The sequence below is a fragment of the Linepithema humile genome, chromosome 4, assembly GCF_040581485.1.
Source record: "Linepithema humile isolate Giens D197 chromosome 4, Lhum_UNIL_v1.0, whole genome shotgun sequence".
Lineage (NCBI taxonomy): Eukaryota > Metazoa > Arthropoda > Insecta > Hymenoptera > Formicidae > Linepithema > Linepithema humile.
Window position 1 is genome coordinate 19,812,405 of NC_090131.1, and position 20,531 is coordinate 19,832,935.

The following is a 20,531-nucleotide window of genomic DNA, read 5'->3' on the forward strand; positions in this document are numbered from 1 at the left end:
GCCAATTGCTGGACCCTTCGCCCTATTCCTATTAGGCTCATTCGATTGTGATTTTCCCTTCCCAGAGATTCGACGCTTTCTTTCAAGATACGCAGTATTGATTGCATTAAATAAAGAGAAGTGCTTTGTTACGTGAAACACGGTTTTTTAAGCTGCAATCTTATTGATTTTGAAGTTATTGAGAGCTGCACATTGTATTGATCTTTTTATCTTTTGTTTCCAAATTTTAATTATGCAAAAATTCAATTAATTAAAATTGAAAGCAATAAATTGTGCTATCCTGTATTGGATTTTCTTTCGTACATATTTTCTTTCGTAAATATTCACGGCACAATCGTTGGCTCGCTCTTCTCTATATTAATTAGTTAGTGTCGGAAAGATTTTGCGGTAAAGAAATGCTTATAAAGAATCTTATAGCGCTATTGTCAAATTGCCAGTGGGAGAAAGTTCTGTGGTTTATTTCCATGTAAAAGCAAACCGCTTCCCAGAAATGCCTAATGAATTTTCATGAGTTATCTTCCCTTCAACATTTCTACTTAATGCAAAAATATTAAAAAAAGAAAAGATTTAAACACGAAATAAATTTAAAAGATATTTATGAGATCATAAAAACACCTCGGATAATAATCTGAAGTTTAAACAACATATATTTTTAGTACGAAGCACGAGCAGATTTGCGATCTTTTTATTTCACATTTTGTTTGTAATAAATTAATGATAAAATCACGATTACACACTTGCATATTACACGGAACGTGGTTCGATAATTCCGCGACGAGAAAGACGAATGTTCTTTAGGCGGCCAATAATCGTATGATTTACCCCACTTAGTGGACTCCTTCGGAGAAATTTATTAAATCCTTCCCTCGTTCGTCCTCACGTCTTTTGTCATACTCTGTCCTCCTCCCCATCGAGAGATTCCCCCGGGGGCGCCCACCCCAACTTTTGCCCCTCCGGGAGGATTGGCCCAGTTTTTCCACACCGATTCGCGATGCTCCCGATTTGTACCACTTTTGCCCGGACGAAAACGGCGACTCTCCGGGATATACTCTATCCTTCGATAAAAATAAATTGCGAGTGCCCAGGCAGTTAATGAGATCGATAGAGCCGTTAACGTGAGCGGGGAACAGAGAAACGTCGGCATCCCCGCTTTTTCATATTATTTCCCGGGGAATGGTATTCGTATTAATTTCGGTCTGTCCGTTTGGACAGACTGACAGCTGATCTATATAGGAATTTCTCTTTTCGCAATGCAAAATAATGCACACGCCGTGGATGTCATCGGCTTGTTCATGTGTATGGACATGTAATTACGCCGGAAATGGTTGAATTTATGAAAAGACATAAAAAATTATAAAATCCTTACTTATTTTAATATTGCGCAATATTTTTTGACAGCTTAAGAATAAAAGCGTAAAGTTTCTTTGCTAAAATTGTCGTTAAATTTTTCACGCTTCGCAAGAAAAGCATAGTTATTTTATGTTGATTGCGTATGCGTCATGCGTCCGTAAAATTCCGTAAATTATTACGTTTGTACGTTTATTTCTTCTTGAGGCAATAATTGAAATTTACTGGTGAGTCTACCACGTGTGTTTCATAATTGCGGTAAGCTTGCACCAGTGTTAAAATAAGAGCGAAGATATAAGACGTAATCATAGTTCCGGTACTGCGCGTGTATGTGTATGTGTTGCGTAGATGGTACATACTATAAGCAACTGTCCAAAGTAGATACAACGTGAGAGTTGTTTTCCGGTTGTTAAGCCGGGCTAACTTACTGATGTAACTCAAATAATTAAAGTGATGCGTGCGAGTCCTCCATGCTGGGGATGGCGAGGCAACTTTAAGCTCGGATGTGGGTGGAAGAGTCGACGGGCAGGGTGTCATAGTGTGAACTACACGCTTCTCTGTGAATGTATATGTAATACGGTAAGTATTAAAATATATACAAAACTTAATTTTTTGATACTTTATAGATTTATAATTTTTCTCTCACCCAAGTAAGTGAAAAAATATGTTATTATATTAAAGGACGATAAAATGTCATAATTAGGATAATTTTTTAAACTTTAGCTTAAATCCTCGATTGTTACGAAATAAAATTTAACTTTTTAATGTAATGCTGAAGTAATTAAGAAGTGTATAAGTTTTTTTTTTTTTTTTTTTTTTTTTTTTTTCCAAGAAATCTATGAAAATTGAAGAGATGCATGAATGGACATGTAAGATAAATTAAGAAATGTGTATTAATAAACTTTTTCAGGCTGAAAATTATATGTAAAATGGCATCTCTTGTTTTAAAAGATATAGATTGTTTATATAAAATTACTTTTCTAAGAGTTCTGTGTGATGTGCAATATTGTCGATGTATTTTCTCCTATATTATGTAAATTTTAGGCTACTGTTTGAGCTAATCAGCTGTTCAGCTATGCAACGGCTTCTCAACGTCGGTATTGCATTGACTGCACCAGAAACGCAAACGCAGTCGCTATCTACTGGTCGTGTACGGTAGCTTCTGGCGGTCAAGACGACAACACAAGCGCAACGAGGGACACGCGTAACGCAACAATGGCGACCTGAGAAGAACCGTGGCGTGTGCTCCATTGCTCAGTTCTACGCATCGAGAAAGTGCGAGTGTGTGTTTACCGCGACCGTGTACGCGCATCTGTGAATGCGTAGCTTGTTCGTGCCATTAGGAAATGCGTTACCCACGAAACTCAAACCGATATTGTGCACAGACGGTCTATTGCTCGTCTCGTTGAGGCCAGCAGCAGTCAGACAGCGAGCAGCGACACAGCGCCGATTCATGGTGCTGGTGTACTCCGCCGAAAAAACGGCTGTGCCATGCTCAACCACGCGTCGTCGCGCCCATTATAATGCTCTGGTGAGTAAAGCGATGCTATTCGCGTCGTGCATTGCACGTCGTGATTCGCAATAAATTCGTGACCGGTCTTTTTAAATCACCCGGCGCTCCGACCTGATCCCTGCGCTGCATTGCGCTGCGTTGCATTGCGCTGCGTGTACACACACTGTGACAATGAAGAGTCTGTGGAGGCGCCTGCGGTGAGCTAGGTTAGGGTTAGGTTAGTCTGTAAAACTGCCTGGCAGGAATTGTTATTTTGTTCTCTTTCGCTCGCCCAGCGCGACGGAGTCTCCTCTATTTGTTGTATCGCGGGCCTCTCTTATCGCCGTGCCGAAGGCACGGTCGCGTCGTGAACGTGTTCCCCGCTCTCCCTCTCCTATCTCGTCTCACTCTCTCTTTCTCTCTTTTTCTTGCCTCCTCAATCTTTCGCCTCCTCGTACATGACGGACGCACGGACGGCTGCTGGCGCGCCATCCGAGGTAAACTTAACGGTAGTAATTTCGTTATTTATATCGACGTATATAAATATAGATATAGATAGACAGATGCATCAAGCATACATGTATATGTGAAAATGTATATGTATGTCTGAGATTTGTGTAATATTTTATATGAGTATATCGCGCTCTTTCCTACGCCAGTACAGTATAGCACGCGTATTTATGAATGGTAAGAGTGCACTACGAGAATGATTGTGATGGAACAACGATGCGATGTGATGTTTTATTATCTTTTTTTATGATATCGTATTTGGATATATGCTTCCATGGCTAGTTGAAAAGTTATTCTTCATTGATGCATAGTATATAATAGCACTAGGAATAAAAATAGAATAGTCTGATTGCGTCTACATTAAAGAAATATCATTAATATTGAGTTTATTATACAACATATTCACATGAAGATTTTTAATGATTTAACTTTTATAGATATATATTCTGCAGTTTGCTACAAGCAAAGAAAATATTCGATAAAAGAAACAATTTATATATATAATTTTTATATAAATTCACAGTGATATATACATGTTTGTTATTATATTTTTAATTAATTCAGTTTTATGTAATTTACATTAACATATTTCCTGCCTCGTAGGTCGTGTGCGTCATGCTGCATTTCCTATTTAGGCTAATTGATATTTTATTTCTTTCTTTGATTTAAACTGTATAAATAGGACGATAACTTGTCAAAAGAAAAAAATGTTGGCTTTGTTCTACCGCAAATTTTACATTATACATTTTTCTTGATAATTATGAGATTTTTAGTCTTATAATTATTATAAAATATATGCTTATAAAGCAAAACTTAAGGTTCCTTTTCACGCTGACGCTCAATTTCAGCGTTAGGAAACATGTAACTAAAAACTATTGCAAAGGTTGGTTATTTTTAATCATATGATATACCTTTAGTCTGTTAATCACAACGTTGGGCGCGTGCAACCTACATGGCGTGAACAAAAAGTTGTTGAAAATTGATCTGGTAGGAAACGTGTAAAGAAATGTAAAAAATTTGTAAGCAAACACACAAATGATCAATAGTTTTCATATTTATACAAATGTAATTAATAAAATATTTGAGAATTATATAATTGTGTGTATATAACTTTTTTGCATAACAAAATCGTTTTTTGCTTGTTTCTAAAGTGGGTCAGCAATACTTAGTTGCCACAAAAATCCAGTGGTGCTGGCATGATAAAATAAGGGAAGCGAACGAAGGAAATGAGCCATAATATTACGGGCATGCCACCCTTTACAAGGATGCAATTGGGGGGTGTAGCAATGGGTATGAACATGGGCCCGAATGCCCCACATCCCGATACTTCTACACACCCCCATCCACCACCGCCACCACCAGCTGGTCCTAATCCTAAAAAGAAGAGACGTACAAATGCAAGTGTTGCTCAGCCACCCCCACAACCATCTCCATCTGTACAGGTAAACATACTTTGTCAACTTCGTTTATATTATAATGTTTTGGCATTAAAAATAATTGTCTTAACATTAACGTGACGTTTACTCGACAGGATTTACTACCGCCACCTTTAACAGGTTACGGTGATACAATAGTAGCGAGTAATCCTTTCGATGATACACCACCACCAAGCACACCGAGCCCAATGATGCATGGTGGACCTCCTCATATGCATCCCCATCATCCACATCATATGGGTGGCCCTCCTATACGAGGCATGAGTCCCCTAACTTCGATAGGTGGCATGAGTCCTATGATGCCACACAACATGGGCAATATGAGCCCCATGGGTAATTCACCCATGACAAATCACATGAATCACATGGGTGCCATGTCTCCCATGAACCATGCTCCTATTGGCGGCATGAGCCCTATGAATAATATGGGCCCGAACATGCCCCCCGGTCCAATGAACACCATGAACAATCATATGAATATGAGCCATATGGGTAATTCGCAATTAAGTGGTCCACCGATGGGTAGTCCGATGAACAATATGAACAGCGGGCCTATGGGTAGTCCGATGAACAACATGGGTCACAATATGGGCAGCCCTATGGGTGGTCCTCTTGGTTCTCCGATGAACACCATGGGAGGATCCAATCATATGCCTAATGGACCAATGAACATGAACAACATGAACAGCCATATACCGCCCAACAGTCCGTTAAACGGGCCGTCACTTAACAATGTAAACAGTCCGTTAGGACATAATGGATCTCAACCTCATCCAAATCACATGGCAAATAATCTTAACAACATAGGAAGACCTATGAACGGACCTATGACTACCATGAATTCAATGGCATCGAATAATATGAATATAACCGGACCGAATCAGATAAACAATATGAATATGGCTGGTCCGGCGATGAACAATATGTCTAATATGAATATTAGTCATCACAATCAAATGGGTGGTCACATGGCAGGACCGATGGGTACGATGTCCAATAATATGGGTGGTGGACCACCCATGGGACATCCCATTAATCCCATGGGAAGTTCTATGCCGCCGCATGGGTTTCAGGGTCCACCAGGAATGGGTCCAAAACCAATGCCAATTTCTGCTGGCAAGGTAAGTTGGTTTTTATTAAGTACATTACTGAACATTACTTGTGATTAACATATGATTAATTTATTATAGTTATATTTAGCATATTATACAAATTTATTTTTGGTCGCTTACAGATATATCCTCCAGACCAATCAATGGTATTTAATCCACAAAATCCTAATGCGCCACCAATTTATCCTTGTGGAGTTTGTCATAAAGAGGTGCATGATAATGATCAGGCAATTCTGTGCGAATCGGGTTGTAATTTTTGGTTTCACAGGTGAGTCTATAGGATAATGATTATGCAAACAAGATAATATGACGTGCATTTTAAGGGATAACGCGATTGTTTCAGGGGTTGCACAGGATTGTCGGAGCACGCCTATCAATTATTAACAGCAGAGGTCTATGCAGAATGGGCGTGTGATAAATGTTTGCAATCGAAAAACATACCCCTGGTTAAGTTTAAACCATAACATTTTGTGTCTCGTCGTTCATGCGACGCTCGAATGACTCTTTGTTAGCGTTTATATATGGTACACAAGTGCGATTGTGCACACACATAACACATACACAGTCATACAACATACAGAGAGAGACAGAGAGACACATTCATAGCACTAACGTGGTAAATACTAATGCACGGGCGAAGTCGTGCGTACAATATAAAAATACGCTGTTTGTTAATACTTACAATTAGCTTTAACTTGTTGAAATATTAGGGTATCATTGTAAGTCATATTAATGAATATCAAGACAGAAATAACATGTTTAGAAGTTATTTTAAATTTTGAATCTGTTTATGGCAAATGGATTCATAAAAAATATTTAATTAACATAATTTGAGGTTGAATTTTAAATATAGAAAACAATATTACCAAACGTAATTTTTTAAATTAATGTAAAATGGAAAATATTTTAGAAGAGTTTGACTAAAACGTTTGTGTAAAAAAGATGTTGAGTGCTAAATTTTGATGTTATTTTGATATTATATGCAAGATTCGTAAAGGACCTAGTATTCTTACTTAATTGATTGCATTTAATTTGAAAATAACAGTAATCTATATTTGGCATACAAATAAAAACAGATATATTATTAGAGACGAGTCAATTACATCGTCTTTGTTTTATCCTATATAAACGTTCCTCATAAACATAATAAATGTTATTATCTCTGCAATTGATATTCAAGTGTGGTCCTTAATGTCACAATTTTACAAAGAAGAAATTGATTTATATGAGTACCATTTGTCATCAGCGTTATCGTGTATTAACAGAAGGACTTTTACAGATTTTTTAGATAATTCATACAATGATGTTACGAACACGAACACTAATATTGAAATCACATTGACATATAAAAGGCGTAAATTTGAAATAATATCTATATCTATTTCTAGCAACACAACTTCATAACACAATCAGATAATTTATAAAAAAAAATTTGAAGATAACATAAAATATGTTTAAAATCATGGATGCATAGCAGGGCATATATTATTTAAATTGTCTTTAGTTGATTGCAACTAATGAATGTGTATCACCTTTAACATACAGATGATATATTTATTGTGATACAAATTATACTGATCGATTGAAGGTGAACATAAGAGCTTGTCGCAATACAAGTCCTATTTTTATTGTTAAATGTACATGTTTTATTAAATTTAAGTGTATGTCTCAATACAATCAGCATGAATGGACCAGTTCCATTCAAGAAACGGAATTACACAGACTTAAAATGCAGTATTGGTACTTCCAAGCGATATACCTAGAAATGCTGCAATTCTTATATTTTTATACATCATATATTTTAGTGTAAACCATGGTAAATTTTACTTTGGTATCTTTGATTTTTAACATTCTAACTTTTTTCAACTTTGAACAAAACTAAAAATTTTTGTTCGGTTAATTATTCGGTTTTTCGGTTTTTTATACGGTTAATTATTAGCTATTTGTGAATAAAATACATAAAAATAAAATTAACACGATAAGAATAATTTTTTGTATGCACAAGATAAATCAGTTGCATTATTAAGTTTCTTAATAGATCTAATAGCTAATTCAATTGGATGCATTTAATCTGCACATCCTAAATTCGCTGTAAACAAAGTGGATGCTAAGTATAATCGCTAATGTAATTCTTATTTTTTATCTTCTTTTTATGTTAATAACTTGATTATATTGTTGCCATGGTTTAATCTTTTAATTTTGACTGCTGTTAAATTAGGATATAAGAAAAAAAAATGTATCTCTAAAGTTATGTAAAAAGTTTCTATGATAACAGTACATTTTATTTATCGAGTGATCTTTAATGGGATTACTTACGCACACAGCAGGAATTTATTTGACTGATATAATTATGCAGGTTTTTCTACTATAACAAAAGATTTTATAATTCAATAGAAATCCAATATAAGAAATAAAATTAGCACAAGCCCTTGACATTTAGGCAGCGCTAAAATGTAGGTAAAATCGCTAAAAATCTGATTAGGATAATTACAATTGTAACATTTTCAAAATTATGTCACATATTGCGTGCATAGATCTTCTGTAACTATTTGTTTTTATATAAGTTGCAATTCATCTGCGAAAGATAACGTATAGCGAATTGGGTTGAACGGGTACTGCTAAAGACTGTTATACAAAGACAAAAATAATATAAATTCATATGTATAAGCAGTTGGATCCATGAGAAGATCAACACAAGTCATTCAGCACAAGTTGTCATATTGCTTTTGATAGGATACGCATTGATCAAAACGTTTTTATATTGTTTTTTTTTTCACTAAGATTAGTGTACAACAAACTTTATAATTTGCATATTTGTTCAACTGAATTTGCTATTAAGTACAATCTATTTTGAAATAGGGCGAAGTAATGTCTCTCAAATCCACGATAGTGAAATTCCGTGCACACTTAACAATTTTAACTAGCTAGCGTAATCTTCGCATCTGCCAGGTTTACAGTATCGACGATATTAAAAAGAACTGAGTATTATTGTCATAGGAGATTAAATGTTAGGAGAAACGAGAAAACTAAATTCCGTCGGCAGCTAACACAAAATTATCAAGTCTATACGGATTGTATAGTTTTTTATATGTATATGATATATAGCCAGTTATATCATTTGATGCCTGTATTAAACGGAGATTTGATTTGACGAATAGTTGGAGATTTTGAACATTATTAGTATCTACGTATCTATCTTAGTATTTCGATTATATACGATTTACTAGTTTATTTAATCTAAAATTTATTTTAGATAAAGAAACTTATTTTAGATTAAGAAATTTCTCAATCTCTTACTCTAAAATAAATTCTCATAATCTTATTGCAAAATTAACTTTAGATTAAAAAAAATTTATTAATTTTCTAAATTTAGAAATTATTTTTATAATATAATTTATATATTGCATTATTTTAACGTTTAATTATAATTATAAACATCATAAATATTAACAATTCTAAATTAAAAATTATTTTATAATTTAATAAATTTAATATTAGATCAAGAGACAGAGAGAGATCTCTTAATTTAATATTAAATAATCTCTTACTCGAAGTCTCCGTTTAATTCATGCTTTAAGCTTGTTTTACTGTAATCGTTTTTAACACATATTACATGTGAGTAACATAAACAGGATCCTATAACTACATAATGCTCATATTAGTATTACAACGAATAGAATACCATCTTTACATATCTTCTTTCTATATTTTCTCATGCGGGGAGGAAGGTCACGCTAAAAACTTGTTAACGTTGCTTTTATTGCGAAAGTTAAAAATGCAGGGGATTAAGCGATTTACGAAAACTCACAGGAATAACGTTGTCAATGGCTAAGGCAGTGGAGAAAATCGTTTTTCTAGTACAAATAAATGAGATGTAATTTAAGTGACTAAAGATAATGTCTATCTCTCACAGATTTAAATTATAAGTGTTATAATTTTAAAGATGATTGTGCTATACATGTCCGCTTGTGATACAAAGCATGTATCTCAATGTGTTTCTTAACAATTGTTTTCTTCACTAACCGATGATAATTAAATATGTGTTTGACGGTAGAGCTTAACCCCCCCTGTACTATTTGTTCTAAAAACAAATGCATTTCGTATGTGTCCAACTATCTGTCTCATTGCACTTCCTTCAAATACAGTTACCTTTGTTTTCAGCGGAAATATGTATATATATATACGAGACGTAGCGATTTTTTAACGAAGATGGAAATATTTCGCATGAATATATACATTTATGGTCTTTGAGTTTTCTTTTTATAAGCGATTATGATATAGGCTATCGTAAATATCTATTAACTTTATGTACATAAGCCTTTCTATATCTAAGACTTAATATGGTGGGAATCAAATGAGACGCGCAAATATTCGCCGCAATCACAGTGGTTTCATGTAAATAACATATATATCACGTTAAAAAAAAAAAAAAAGAATATCACCGATTGTAATGTGTTGGATGTATTTCGCACTAATTCTTGTTCTTACATTGACATAAAACATAGAATTTACAGTCAGGGTGGCCGACATTACATCGTCATATATGCGTGGATTCTGCAAAGTGTCGCTATTATTTTTAACGTGTTACGTTTCTTAATTCGAAGATGAAAAAGATTGTAATTTAGAAAATCCGATCGCGATTTAGAAATTTAGGAGAGAATGCAACGCGATTCTTATAGATTGTAAATTTTGGCGTAGTGTACATTATATATTATTTTGTACAATGCAAATTATTGTTATCTCATGGAAGAGAACGGAAGGAACTTTGGATTCTCTCAATTATAATTATTTTTTTTACTTATGCGATTACGTATGCCGTAACACTTAAAAAAAGCGCGTCCACCACGATTGCGACACAAAACGATAAGAGTAAACAAAAAGAGAAGCTGAAGAAAGCGTATCCGGCAATACGCTACGATAAAACGATGTGGACGCGATATCATGAACGAGGCAACACCAGTACGCGATAAATTGTTCATAGATTATTTTTTATCATGTGAATACAGAATCTATATATATATATCAGCAATAAAAAAATTGTTATACATATTATAGACTGGCGACCATTTTACATACGCAGCGACGCGTACCTAACTCCCACTCTTATGCGACATGTACATGTTCACTCATACATCTATTGTACATATTTATATGGCACTTTAAATAACAAACCGATACATTGTTGATTTTTATATTACTGTTCTCTACCTTGAAATAGCATCCGCATACGCACCAACGTAACATATGTCCTAAGTTTCTGGATATCAGACAAGCCACACAGTTTATTTTTCTTTCTCGTTTAAACTCTTTCCAGAATAAGGATTTACATAAAGCTTTTTCCTAATGCGGAAAAGTGATCTCTTTTATATAAGAATATATAATATATTTAATATAAAATTTTTTTAATTTCTCAATATTATTATGAGTGTTGTTGTTATTAATCTTCATTTGATTGACATTAGCAAAATTAGCCACAAGATATCGCAGTCTTCTTTATAATAATTATCTAAATTTTCTTCTGGTCAGTGTTTTTAATCGATAACTTTCGTATTTTTCGTATAAAGATGTCATTTAAAAAAAATTATTTTATTATATTTTTGTAATCATTTTCTTATCCTAGAAAATGTCCATTTTATGTTCAATGTTGGATGGCAGCGTTAATTCTAGAATAATTTTGTTGTAACATGTGTAATTATATTTTAAATTAAAATTTCTTATTGTAGAACAGAAACTTGACTAATTTACCTGGATTTCGCAGAATGGAAAGATTCTCTTCTCTCAAGCGTGTGCAAACGCACGGTATTTGATAGTGTTCTAGCAACGTGTGCTTTTGTTACACGACCTCTGTGATCGTTACAATTTATTTCTTCTGTCCATAATTTTTGCGGTATTTTCGGACGAACATAAACAAGCGCCTCGTTACACGTCAACCACATGCCTATAAATCACAGTAACACATTTTTAAATACATATATAAAATTAAACAACGTTTGTACAATTTAAAAAATTAATTAAAATTGCATTGCATTACATTTACTACGTTGAAAGTTAACTACAGTTATCAAAATGCCAATGCTTACTTCTGTTTGAATTGTTGAACTGACGTTCCTGTTCCACCATTTTGTGCTAAAAACAGTACATATTTTATATAATTATAAATAAAATGAGTAGTAAATTTATATATAGCTTTGCTGTTTAAAATATATAAATTAATCTTTTAAGTCCCGAACTTAAATTACGTGTTTCCATTTTTTTAAGTATATATTACTTATTATTTTGCTCTTATATAAGAATCGTAAGATTTAATTTGATTTAAACATTGGGACTCAAAAGATTAAGATCTTAAGTCATTTTTTTATTGATTTGGATGCAACATTTATATTTTTGCACGCTTATTAGGTGTTGAATGTCTATGTTTATTTTATTTTTTTAAATATATACGATAAGGAAATGAGCCAAGCAGCTGACTCTTTATTTTCTAGAATTTTTTAGAATAAGTCTCGGAAATCTCTTAAAACGGATGTATTGTTACTTCGTTTCGTCTTTGAGAACATTGCAAGCATTGGTTTGCGGTTGGTTGCACGGTGTCCTGATGGCCGTTTTGGCGATGATGGAGCTTGTGCGAACACGTGCTGTGGCTTGTGTTCGCATGTAATCCCAGCCGACCGTACAGTCCGTACTTCCTCTCGTCGGCGGGTCGTAGCGTGCCATTCCTCTTCATCGCCATGTATATCTGTTCAAGCATGCCATAACTCTTGATGAGAAAATCCCTTTGTGCTAGGGCCGTTATTCGCTCCCTCTCCTCAGACTCGGATATAATTTCAGGCTCGAAAGAATACAGGGCGTTGGTAGGAGATTCTTGTGCGTCTTGCTTATTGATCTGTGAAAAAAAATGAGAATAGGTAAGCCTGCTCATTTTTCGTTCCTTTCCGTAGATGAGAAGAAAATCCCATCTCATCCAACATGAGCTTTTTCTCTTCGAGACGTCACGCTTTAATTATGTTTCCTCTTAATTTTCGTCAATAGTTTATTCGTGAGGAAATAAAACAATAAAGCGTCTATTTATGTTGCTGCATTCAGAAAATGAACTAATTTTCACTAACGTTTTTCTTTAGTACGCCTGCGGATTTACTTCTTTCTTGCGATTTTTTCGACGCGCTTGAGCTTTCAGAGCTCAATTTTTGCTCGCTCCATTTCCCAAATACTCTTTTGCGTTCTTCCTCTTTTGTTTTTAACTAGAATATGATAAAATTATAAAAAATATAATTAAATTTCTTAATGAAATTATATAATTTTATTGATGTTAGTTTAAATAATGTTTTGTATGTTGTTTATAAATGCATAAATGTATCGCAGTTTATTTTATATTACAGAATTATTATGTGGCATTTATTTTTATATGATATTAACGTGAATAGCTCTTAGAAATTTGATCTGTTTTAGAGGATTATGCCATAAAATGAGGAAAAATTTACTTCATTTTCTTCCCTTTCTATCCTTAATGCTTCTTCCCGTGCTCTCGACGCCACCGTATCTTGGAAAACAGAAAGCGCGTTTTGTGTGAAGAAAGATTGATACTTATCTTCGCCGAGGCACGGGTAAATTCTTCGGAAATTGCCCATATGGTGGTCTTCCCACTGAAACTGTCTCTGCATGTAATCGTTTTCATTCTTCTCAGATCTCATTGTAGCTGTCGAGTCGTTAGCTAGACTGCACGTTGTATACAACACACTTTTCGATTTATTATTACGGGAATAGAGTTTTACTACTGAATTAATTATATTTTTAAAAACAAGAATAAATATTAATCATTTAATTTCTAACAGATATTTTACTAAAAAAGATTATACATTATTTTATAAAAAATTATTTTCTAATGAGTGTCTTTTTAAGTGTTAATCAAAATTATTTATTTACGACAGAGATATCTTATTTAAAAACCAGAAGATTAATTATGCAGTGATAACGTATCATGTATATATAATATTTGCACCCACCTGCTATCTTTTCCGCTTATACCTTGAAGAAGACGCTCTCTGATTCGTTTTTTGTCCTCTTCTATTATTTTTTTCTTATCGCATTGCTGAAGATTCAATATATCGAAGGTGTCCATCAGCAATTCCTCTTTTACATCTTTATCTATTTGTGCATCCGTATGAAAGCTTGGTGAATGATTTACCTGCGTAGAATTGATCAAATTTAGAGAATGTTCAATAATGTTTCTTTTAAAGGATATTCTTGAAGACTTGCTTCGAGAAGGTAAGGTTTGAGCTTCCAGTCGAGTAAAATGTCGAATCCTAGAAGCTCGAAGCATGCGTAAGTTTTATCGTGCGTAGAGAAGCACGCGTGATAACTGTGTTTCAACACAGGATATGCGGCAACCACGGTTTTAATTATAATTCCATCAATCTTATCCCACAGTTCATCCACATCGATGTCTCTTGCGTTTAGCCAATTGTTCAACGTTGATATCTTTCTGTAAAATACAATTTGCTATTCTATTCATTCGTTCTTTAATACATTATCGATTTTTTAAATGTACAAACCTCTTGCTGCCAATCTCATTATCAATGATGTACATTCGACTGTGCTTGTTAACGGAGTAATTCGTTAAGTGCATGAACATATTAGAAGCATTGTGACTGGTCGGTTCCTTGTACTTACACGTGGCAAATCTGAAAATGTGAAATTTCTCACAGTTTTCCAAAACATCGAGTATACAACTTTGAAAAAAACAGTATATTTATTAAAATCTTTTTTTCTTGATTTTTTATATAAAAGTCTTACCTTGCGAGCCCTTCATTATACACGTAGATCCTGAGAGGATCGCATGCCGTAATTAGTGCATAAATACGTAGATCAAATTTGTATCCATCTATTAAGAAGGGCTAAGGATGTAGTAAAAAGGACTATATACATTATACTTGCTTTGCACTGCAACTGTGAAGTTTTCAATTATAGGTAAATACTGAATATATTTATTGGAAAGTAATATCTCTCACAGAATCTCTACGTAAAGAAAGAAAAAAAAAAAAAAAACGGTACAAGAAAAAATTTTCTTATTTGAAAAGAGTTAATTCAATTTCTGCAAGTTTTCATCAATTTTCTTATTGCGGGGAAAGATTGATATTTCGTACCCTTGCGATATACACTTGGCAGATTAAACGTTCGCTCGGTTTGATGTCCTTCAAGTGTTTCGTTAGGTAAATGCCGCGTCCTTGACAGCCCGCATCCGGTTTGACGATGAAAGTTTTCGACCGTCGCGATTTGGCATAAGCCATCGCGTCGCCGTGACTGGAATCCGAAATCTAAGGTTTCCGATCCGCTTACACTCTCTCATCGACATTCAGGAAATATTGATTATTCTTTATCGCCGTAATGGCAAACCCTTGGAATTTACGATCGGGAACCCGAGAGCGCTCGTTCGAAGAAACTAAACAAAACGACTCGTCCCCGCGCGAGAGTCTCACACTTATAAAATAGATAAGAAGGCTTTCAATCGATAGAGAGCCGCGTTCTTTATTCCGTGACATGTGATGCCGATTCGCAGAATTGTAAGATGATATATTTTTTATTGTGGGCTATTGCTATTAAAAAGTCTCTACTCGCATATCGAATTTCGGTTAAATAAATTTGAAGCAAAATATATACAAAATCTCATTTTGTATATATAAATTATCAACTATTTAAAAACTATTTTATCTCGAGTATGTGATATGACTGTGTGATGTAATATATTGATAAGTATTTTATAAAAAAATATTTTAGTAAAAAATAAATATTCCATAAACAATAACTATACGAGATTTGTTCTATAAATTTTCTCGACACATTTTAAATATGGGATAAAAAATCCTACTTTTATTAGCTAAAATTAATGAATAATGTTTAATAAAAAATCGATATTATTAGGGCCACGTTATCTTACTCGGCAGGAAAGCACCAAGTTTTCGGGAAAAAGTTGTAGTCTTTCGGGAACAGCTTCAACATTCGATTGAGATTACGGGCGAGTAAGTCCTTCCTGCATATCTCTGTCATTCCAGGAAAGTGATTGACCCTCTGGAATCTCTTCATGTCCTTGGCACGCTCCACGCTGACGCTCAGGTCGGTCCAATAGAGATCCCAGCTGCTGTCCTCCGTAACTTCCCTCATTCCGAATCGCGTAGCCACACGTCTAACCACGTCGTACTTGCAGTTTGCCGTGCAGATTGTTAAAAATCTATTTTTTTTCATTAAAAAATTTAATCAATTTTAATTATTAAACGAGACGTGTAATTTTTTGGCGTACCTTCTTTTTCTCTTCTTCTTGATTTTCGATGCTTCTTCCACACTTTCTTTATGCTGCTCCGAATCGCTCTCATGTAATGCATCTGTTTAACATTTTTTTTGTGTAAAATAATGATCAGATCTGGCAAGGATCTTCTGGGATTTAAAGTGTATGCAAAATATTTTGTTAGCATTAAATTTAAAAAGTAATTTTACTCGAATTGTCAGTATAGTGAAGATTCCTGAGAATCTATTTTATCTGATGCGGATTCTTTATTAAAACATATTTTCAAATTTATCTTTCTAGTCATATCAAGTTCAAGATAAAATAAATACCTGTGTTGTTGCCTTTGTCTGTGGTGACCTTCCAATGGTACAATTCGGAATCATGCTTGGCAACACCTATTCTGTCGTTTGCGAGCAATAGGATGTTCGAGGAATCGTCGGAAACGATGGCCTTCCGATTTCGAAATGCAAACTTGCTGGATCGCTTTGATCGCAAAGATCGTTCGAAGCTGATATCGGACACAGGGACGTTCTCACTGTCTGTCGCACTTTCGTTTCTGGAATTATTATCCTTAGAATCGTGCAATATCAGTGAGCGCTTATTGCTATACTCAATGACGATCATGACCGGTGCTGTTTTCCATTATTCGATTATTTTAATCGCGCTGTCATTACGCGCGCGACGTTCAGTTCCGCATTAAATCGATCCGAATTTAATCCCTTTTAACATCCACATTAATGGCGATAGCGATACGCGATAAATCGCTAATCGATACATAATCTAATCGTTTACGTCGATTGATGCTCAAATCTTTACCATGCCTCAAAAATGTCATAATAAATATGTAAATTTGGAAAAACTTCCTAAAGATAAATCAATCAAAATTTACTAAAGCTTGAGACACTCTGCAAAGTGTTTTGATTACTTTTTAAATAACATGCGTACCTCGATTCTCCTGTTCAGTCTTGGTGATGATGAAGCGCTGACTGCTTTCGCGAGTAAAAATTTGCGGCGATATAGATCGCACTGCGACTAAAGAGACGCACGTCACCGGTGTCTAGCTTTACGCGACTACTGCGGAACAGTCGACATGTACGGTATCCTGGTAGTTAGTTTGGTGCTTTAATTACAGCTAGACGACCATATTTAGAAATTGTACTGTTACGGAAGTAATCACGACACGAAACTTTAAATAGGTTGCTGCGCCTTGCGCAGATCGGAGCGTCGCGCGCGCGTTTACTCGTTTCTTGACGTTTAAGTAATTACGTTTCTGGACTTTTTACTCTTATTCTCTATGTGAAACAGGGAAGTCTAAAGTAAAAGTTGTAAAGATATCGATCAGATATTAAATAGCTATGGGCGATGCGGATCGGGCTAAAAGTTCTTTGTAATAATACTCATTCCTTGCGACAGAAAAAAAATTTATTTTCAATATATGATCTAAAAAGGGAATCTAATATTCTTGTCTAAGAATTAAAATAGAAGCGAAAAAAGTGATAAAAATAATATTTTTAGCGACACAACTTTCCGGATGGAAGGGTAGGGGAGGGATTGAACAAGGTTGAACGCCGCCGCATGCGGGTAAAAATATATATGAAGGATAAAAAGTTTATTCTGTCTCTGGAGTTATAGTTTGGAATTTAATTCGGGCATTTCCAAGTTTCTTATCATTTCCACGACGTCCGTGGCACATCCCCAACTCAATGTCACGCCACTTCCGCCGTGACCGTAATTGTGTATCACCTGAAGCACAAAACACGAAACGAGCATTATAAGAAACAATCGTGAAATTTAGTAACGCTTGAATGATGACTCGTGTGCGTCAAAGTTTAATGTGGCATTACCGCCGACATTTAGCGGTATTTTATGGCAATTTACCTTGAACTCTTTCCCCCTGGGCGAATTGAGGGTTTCGCATTCCAGACGAACTTGCGGTCGTCCTGGCCGAAGGCCCACCCACGCGCGAATTATTTGACTCGCCTGCAACAGGAATTAAACGCGAGAGTAATTTAATAAGTGGACATTAAGTGGAGTGTGTTTAAAAATTTATGCTGAATATATTAAGACCTTTAAAGACGGCATTATGCGGCAGCATCCATCATAAATGTGTTTTGAATCCTCCTCTCTTACGGAACGGTCGAAGTCATCTTCCTGATGCGTACCGCCCAGCACAACGCTGTGGATGCTAGTTATTACAGAAACGACAGATATTACACAAAAATAACTGTTATTGTTAATAAATATGCATTATTGATGCTTGCTTTACTTAGGAATAATGTAATTGCATTTGTCGTCGTCCACCAGAAAGCAGTGCATTACCCAAGGCGCTTTTACCTTAAATAGATTCTTCTATCAGTTTTGCGACTAGGCGGAACGATAAAACAAAAAAAAAGTATTTGAAAAGGATGTAAATTGGAAGGTCAATTACCTTGTACACTTGACCTCGGATAGGCGTCATCATTTTATCTGCGACAAGCTCTCGTGCACCGAGCCCGCTGCAGTTTATTATTAAATCGTATCCTTCTTCGGCTAACTCGTGCAATGCTTGAATGCTTCTTCTTTCCACTTCTCCGCCCAAAGTAACGAACTTTTCCATAAGCCATGGTAACAGTAGAACTGGCTCGGCGGTGTAAGTTATAAAATGCCAACCTCGTCTGAAATTGTTAACTTGGAATTTCGAGATACGACTGAGAAAAATAGCAAGTAACATTTGAGATAAGAATATCAGTACACTTGAGATAATTTGTTTCGACAAAAATTATAAGAATAATAATTTTATTTAAAAATTGTGATCAAAATTTAAGGTGATTTACAGTACAGATTAAAACATACTTATATTTAGATTTGTGTTCTTCATTCAAGCGTCGTAATTTCTCTGTGCCAATTTCTTGAAAGCCGTAGACAAGTGTTTTCCATGCTGGATAAATGTTGTCCGCATCATCGTTGACAACGCGAATTACAGGCAGCAAGGAAACACCCGTTTTCGATGACAATCCGGCTTTCCACAATTGTTCGAACCAACGATGTGTGCGACCAGCCCATCGACTAATTGATATCATACGATTATTGTATTATTGTAATATTTACTATCCAAAATAGGATGAGTCAGTAATCTACGTAAATTTTTAACGACGAAAGATCTTGTTGGTACACACGCGTTTCTAACATTACGTCTTTTATAGGAAAAAAATACTTTTTGTCAGATTTTTTAATTTTATAACGTACAATTTCACTCATGGCATTTTCTGCAAATACAAAGGAATGCACTCACGTTATATTCTCGACGGGTGTGTCACCAAGAAGAAAAGGACTCCACAGCCCGGCGCTTCCGTCGCCGGTTGTGTCAGGTGAGAATGCGTCGGCGAAGATCTTCACATTATAATTCGGAAAAGCGCTTTTCACCGCAAGCGCGCTCGTTACTCCTATTATACCGGCGCCCACGACGGCCACGCGCATTTTCCTCTTTGATTTTCACAGCTCTTCTAACAGAATTGACACCAGTCATTTCGATGATATCAATAATGATATCAACAATATCTATGTTTATCTGTGATAACACAGATCTGTGATAACGCGGCTATGACATAAATCAGGATCAGAGTTATTTAAAGATGCGGTAAACATTAATTAAAGATTTCGCACACTCAGAAAATTTCAGTTTTACCATTTTAAACAAAACGTATTAAACACATGTACTCATCGCAATACAATAAAAGAACTAACGATTAGGCTTTAACAGTGAAACATTGATAAAAATATGGTGTTTTTTATGGAACATATTTTTATCAAATATGTTAATTTTTTGTATCTGTGCAAATTTATATACTAAAAAGCAATGAAAATTGAACTTACCAAAGTTATAAAATCAGTTTCAATCCTTACTCTCGTGTGTCTATAAATATTTACATGAGAAAAGGCTGGTTTACGAAGAAACGTCACTGCTAAAACAGATTAATTGCGTGGATCGCGCATCACGTTACGTTCCAGTCGGATTTCTCGCGCAAATTGTCGGTCGCAGTACAATCGACGCGTATTAACAACATATGGGAATAAATGTAACGAGGTCGAGGGGATCGATAACCTCAGTGAGAATCGAGAAAATATTTCTTTGATGCCGCGCGCGAATGCGTCATTGACGATCCTCCGGTGCGAGTGGACGCATCTTCGACTATTAAACGGCACGAACGACGCGATTGCTCTTCGCAATCTTCGCTAATTATAAAACGTCGCTGTAATTTGTCAAGTTTTCGCAAATGCAATGCGGTCTGCGAGCGTACTTCTTCTGACGACAATGCTGAGGATAAGTAGCGAAGTGTGATGTCCGTTTTGCAACTCGTTTGAAATTATTTAATTATAGTATA

The 20,531-nt window shown here is 35.1% G+C and overlaps 3 protein-coding genes across 9 annotated transcripts in view; 1 reads left to right on the forward strand and 2 right to left on the reverse strand.

Annotated features, from left to right (window-relative positions):
- pygo (pygopus) overlaps positions 1 to 10,951 on the forward strand; it is a 90,085-nt gene extending 79,134 nt beyond the window's left edge. The window contains exons 1-5 of one of the 4 annotated variants that reach the window (XM_012368163.2): positions 1,834 to 2,878; positions 4,501 to 4,791; positions 4,881 to 5,906; positions 6,020 to 6,165; positions 6,221 to 10,951. In XM_012368163.2, the coding sequence (XP_012223586.1) occupies positions 4,576 to 4,791; positions 4,881 to 5,906; positions 6,020 to 6,165; positions 6,221 to 6,281 (1,449 nt within the window). In that variant the 5' untranslated portion in view covers positions 1,834 to 2,878; positions 4,501 to 4,575 and the 3' untranslated portion in view covers positions 6,282 to 10,951. Of the gene's footprint in view, positions 1 to 1,833; positions 2,879 to 2,902; positions 3,337 to 4,500; positions 4,792 to 4,880; positions 5,907 to 6,019; positions 6,166 to 6,220 lie in introns of those variants that run through there. The other 3 variants (XM_012368160.2, XM_012368162.2, XM_012368161.2) reach the window with 3 other exon arrangements.
- Positions 10,634 to 17,084, reverse strand: LOC105672918 (tubulin polyglutamylase TTLL13-like). 2 transcript variants are annotated; one of them, XM_067354530.1, is made up of 14 exons: positions 16,500 to 17,084; positions 16,186 to 16,267; positions 15,826 to 16,116; positions 15,035 to 15,191; positions 14,685 to 14,785; positions 14,444 to 14,572; positions 14,148 to 14,373; positions 13,895 to 14,076; positions 13,373 to 13,628; positions 13,001 to 13,132; positions 12,430 to 12,777; positions 11,978 to 12,023; positions 11,643 to 11,835; positions 10,634 to 11,560 (listed from the first exon to the last, which is right to left on the reverse strand). In XM_067354530.1, the coding sequence occupies exons 1-14, from the start codon at positions 16,792 to 16,794 to the stop codon at positions 11,536 to 11,538; spliced, it is 2,463 nt and encodes an 820-aa protein (XP_067210631.1). In that variant the 5' UTR covers positions 16,795 to 17,084; the 3' UTR covers positions 10,634 to 11,535. The 2 variants fall into 2 exon arrangements, with proteins under 2 accessions (XP_067210631.1, XP_012223614.1); XM_012368191.2 differs by having other exon boundaries at positions 13,373 to 13,607; positions 16,500 to 17,082.
- Positions 17,085 to 17,764: 680 nt separating this feature from the next.
- On the reverse strand, positions 17,765 to 20,192 carry Daao2 (D-amino acid oxidase 2). Of its 3 annotated transcripts, none has more exons than XM_012368194.2 (8): positions 20,023 to 20,192; positions 19,442 to 19,649; positions 19,003 to 19,215; positions 18,599 to 18,824; positions 18,437 to 18,504; positions 18,238 to 18,355; positions 18,049 to 18,150; positions 17,765 to 17,913 (listed from the first exon to the last, which is right to left on the reverse strand). In XM_012368194.2, the coding sequence occupies exons 2-8, from the start codon at positions 19,624 to 19,626 to the stop codon at positions 17,797 to 17,799; spliced, it is 1,029 nt and encodes a 342-aa protein (XP_012223617.1). In that variant the 5' UTR covers positions 19,627 to 19,649; positions 20,023 to 20,192; the 3' UTR covers positions 17,765 to 17,796. The 3 variants fall into 3 exon arrangements, with proteins under 3 accessions (XP_012223617.1, XP_012223616.1, XP_012223615.1); XM_012368193.2 differs by having other exon boundaries at positions 19,442 to 19,652; XM_012368192.2 differs by having other exon boundaries at positions 19,442 to 19,747.
- Between the last annotated feature and the right edge of the window lie 339 nt (positions 20,193 to 20,531).

What these genes read in the sequence shown, in the direction of transcription:
- LOC105672918 (XM_067354530.1), bottom strand. Translation starts at nt 16,794, where the DNA reads ATGATCGTCATTGAGTATAGCAATAAGCGCTCACTGATATTGCACGAT. An exon ending in ATAAGCGGAAAAGATAGCAG is followed by an intron (nt 13,629 to 13,894) that starts GTGGGTGCAAAT and finishes TAAATCGAAAAG; the next exon opens with TGTGTTGTATACAACGTGCA. An exon ending in CAGGCGTACTAAAGAAAAAC is followed by an intron (nt 12,778 to 13,000) that starts GTTAGTGAAAAT and finishes TTTTTTTCACAG; the next exon opens with ATCAATAAGCAAGACGCACA.
- Daao2 (XM_012368194.2), bottom strand. Translation starts at nt 19,626, where the DNA reads ATGCGCGTGGCCGTCGTGGGCGCCGGTATAATAGGAGTAACGAGCGCG. An exon ending in TCCGAGGTCAAGTGTACAAG is followed by an intron (nt 18,505 to 18,598) that starts GTAATTGACCTT and finishes AATCTATTTAAG; the next exon opens with GTAAAAGCGCCTTGGGTAAT. An exon ending in GCATAATGCCGTCTTTAAAG is followed by an intron (nt 18,151 to 18,237) that starts GTCTTAATATAT and finishes TTCCTGTTGCAG; the next exon opens with GCGAGTCAAATAATTCGCGC.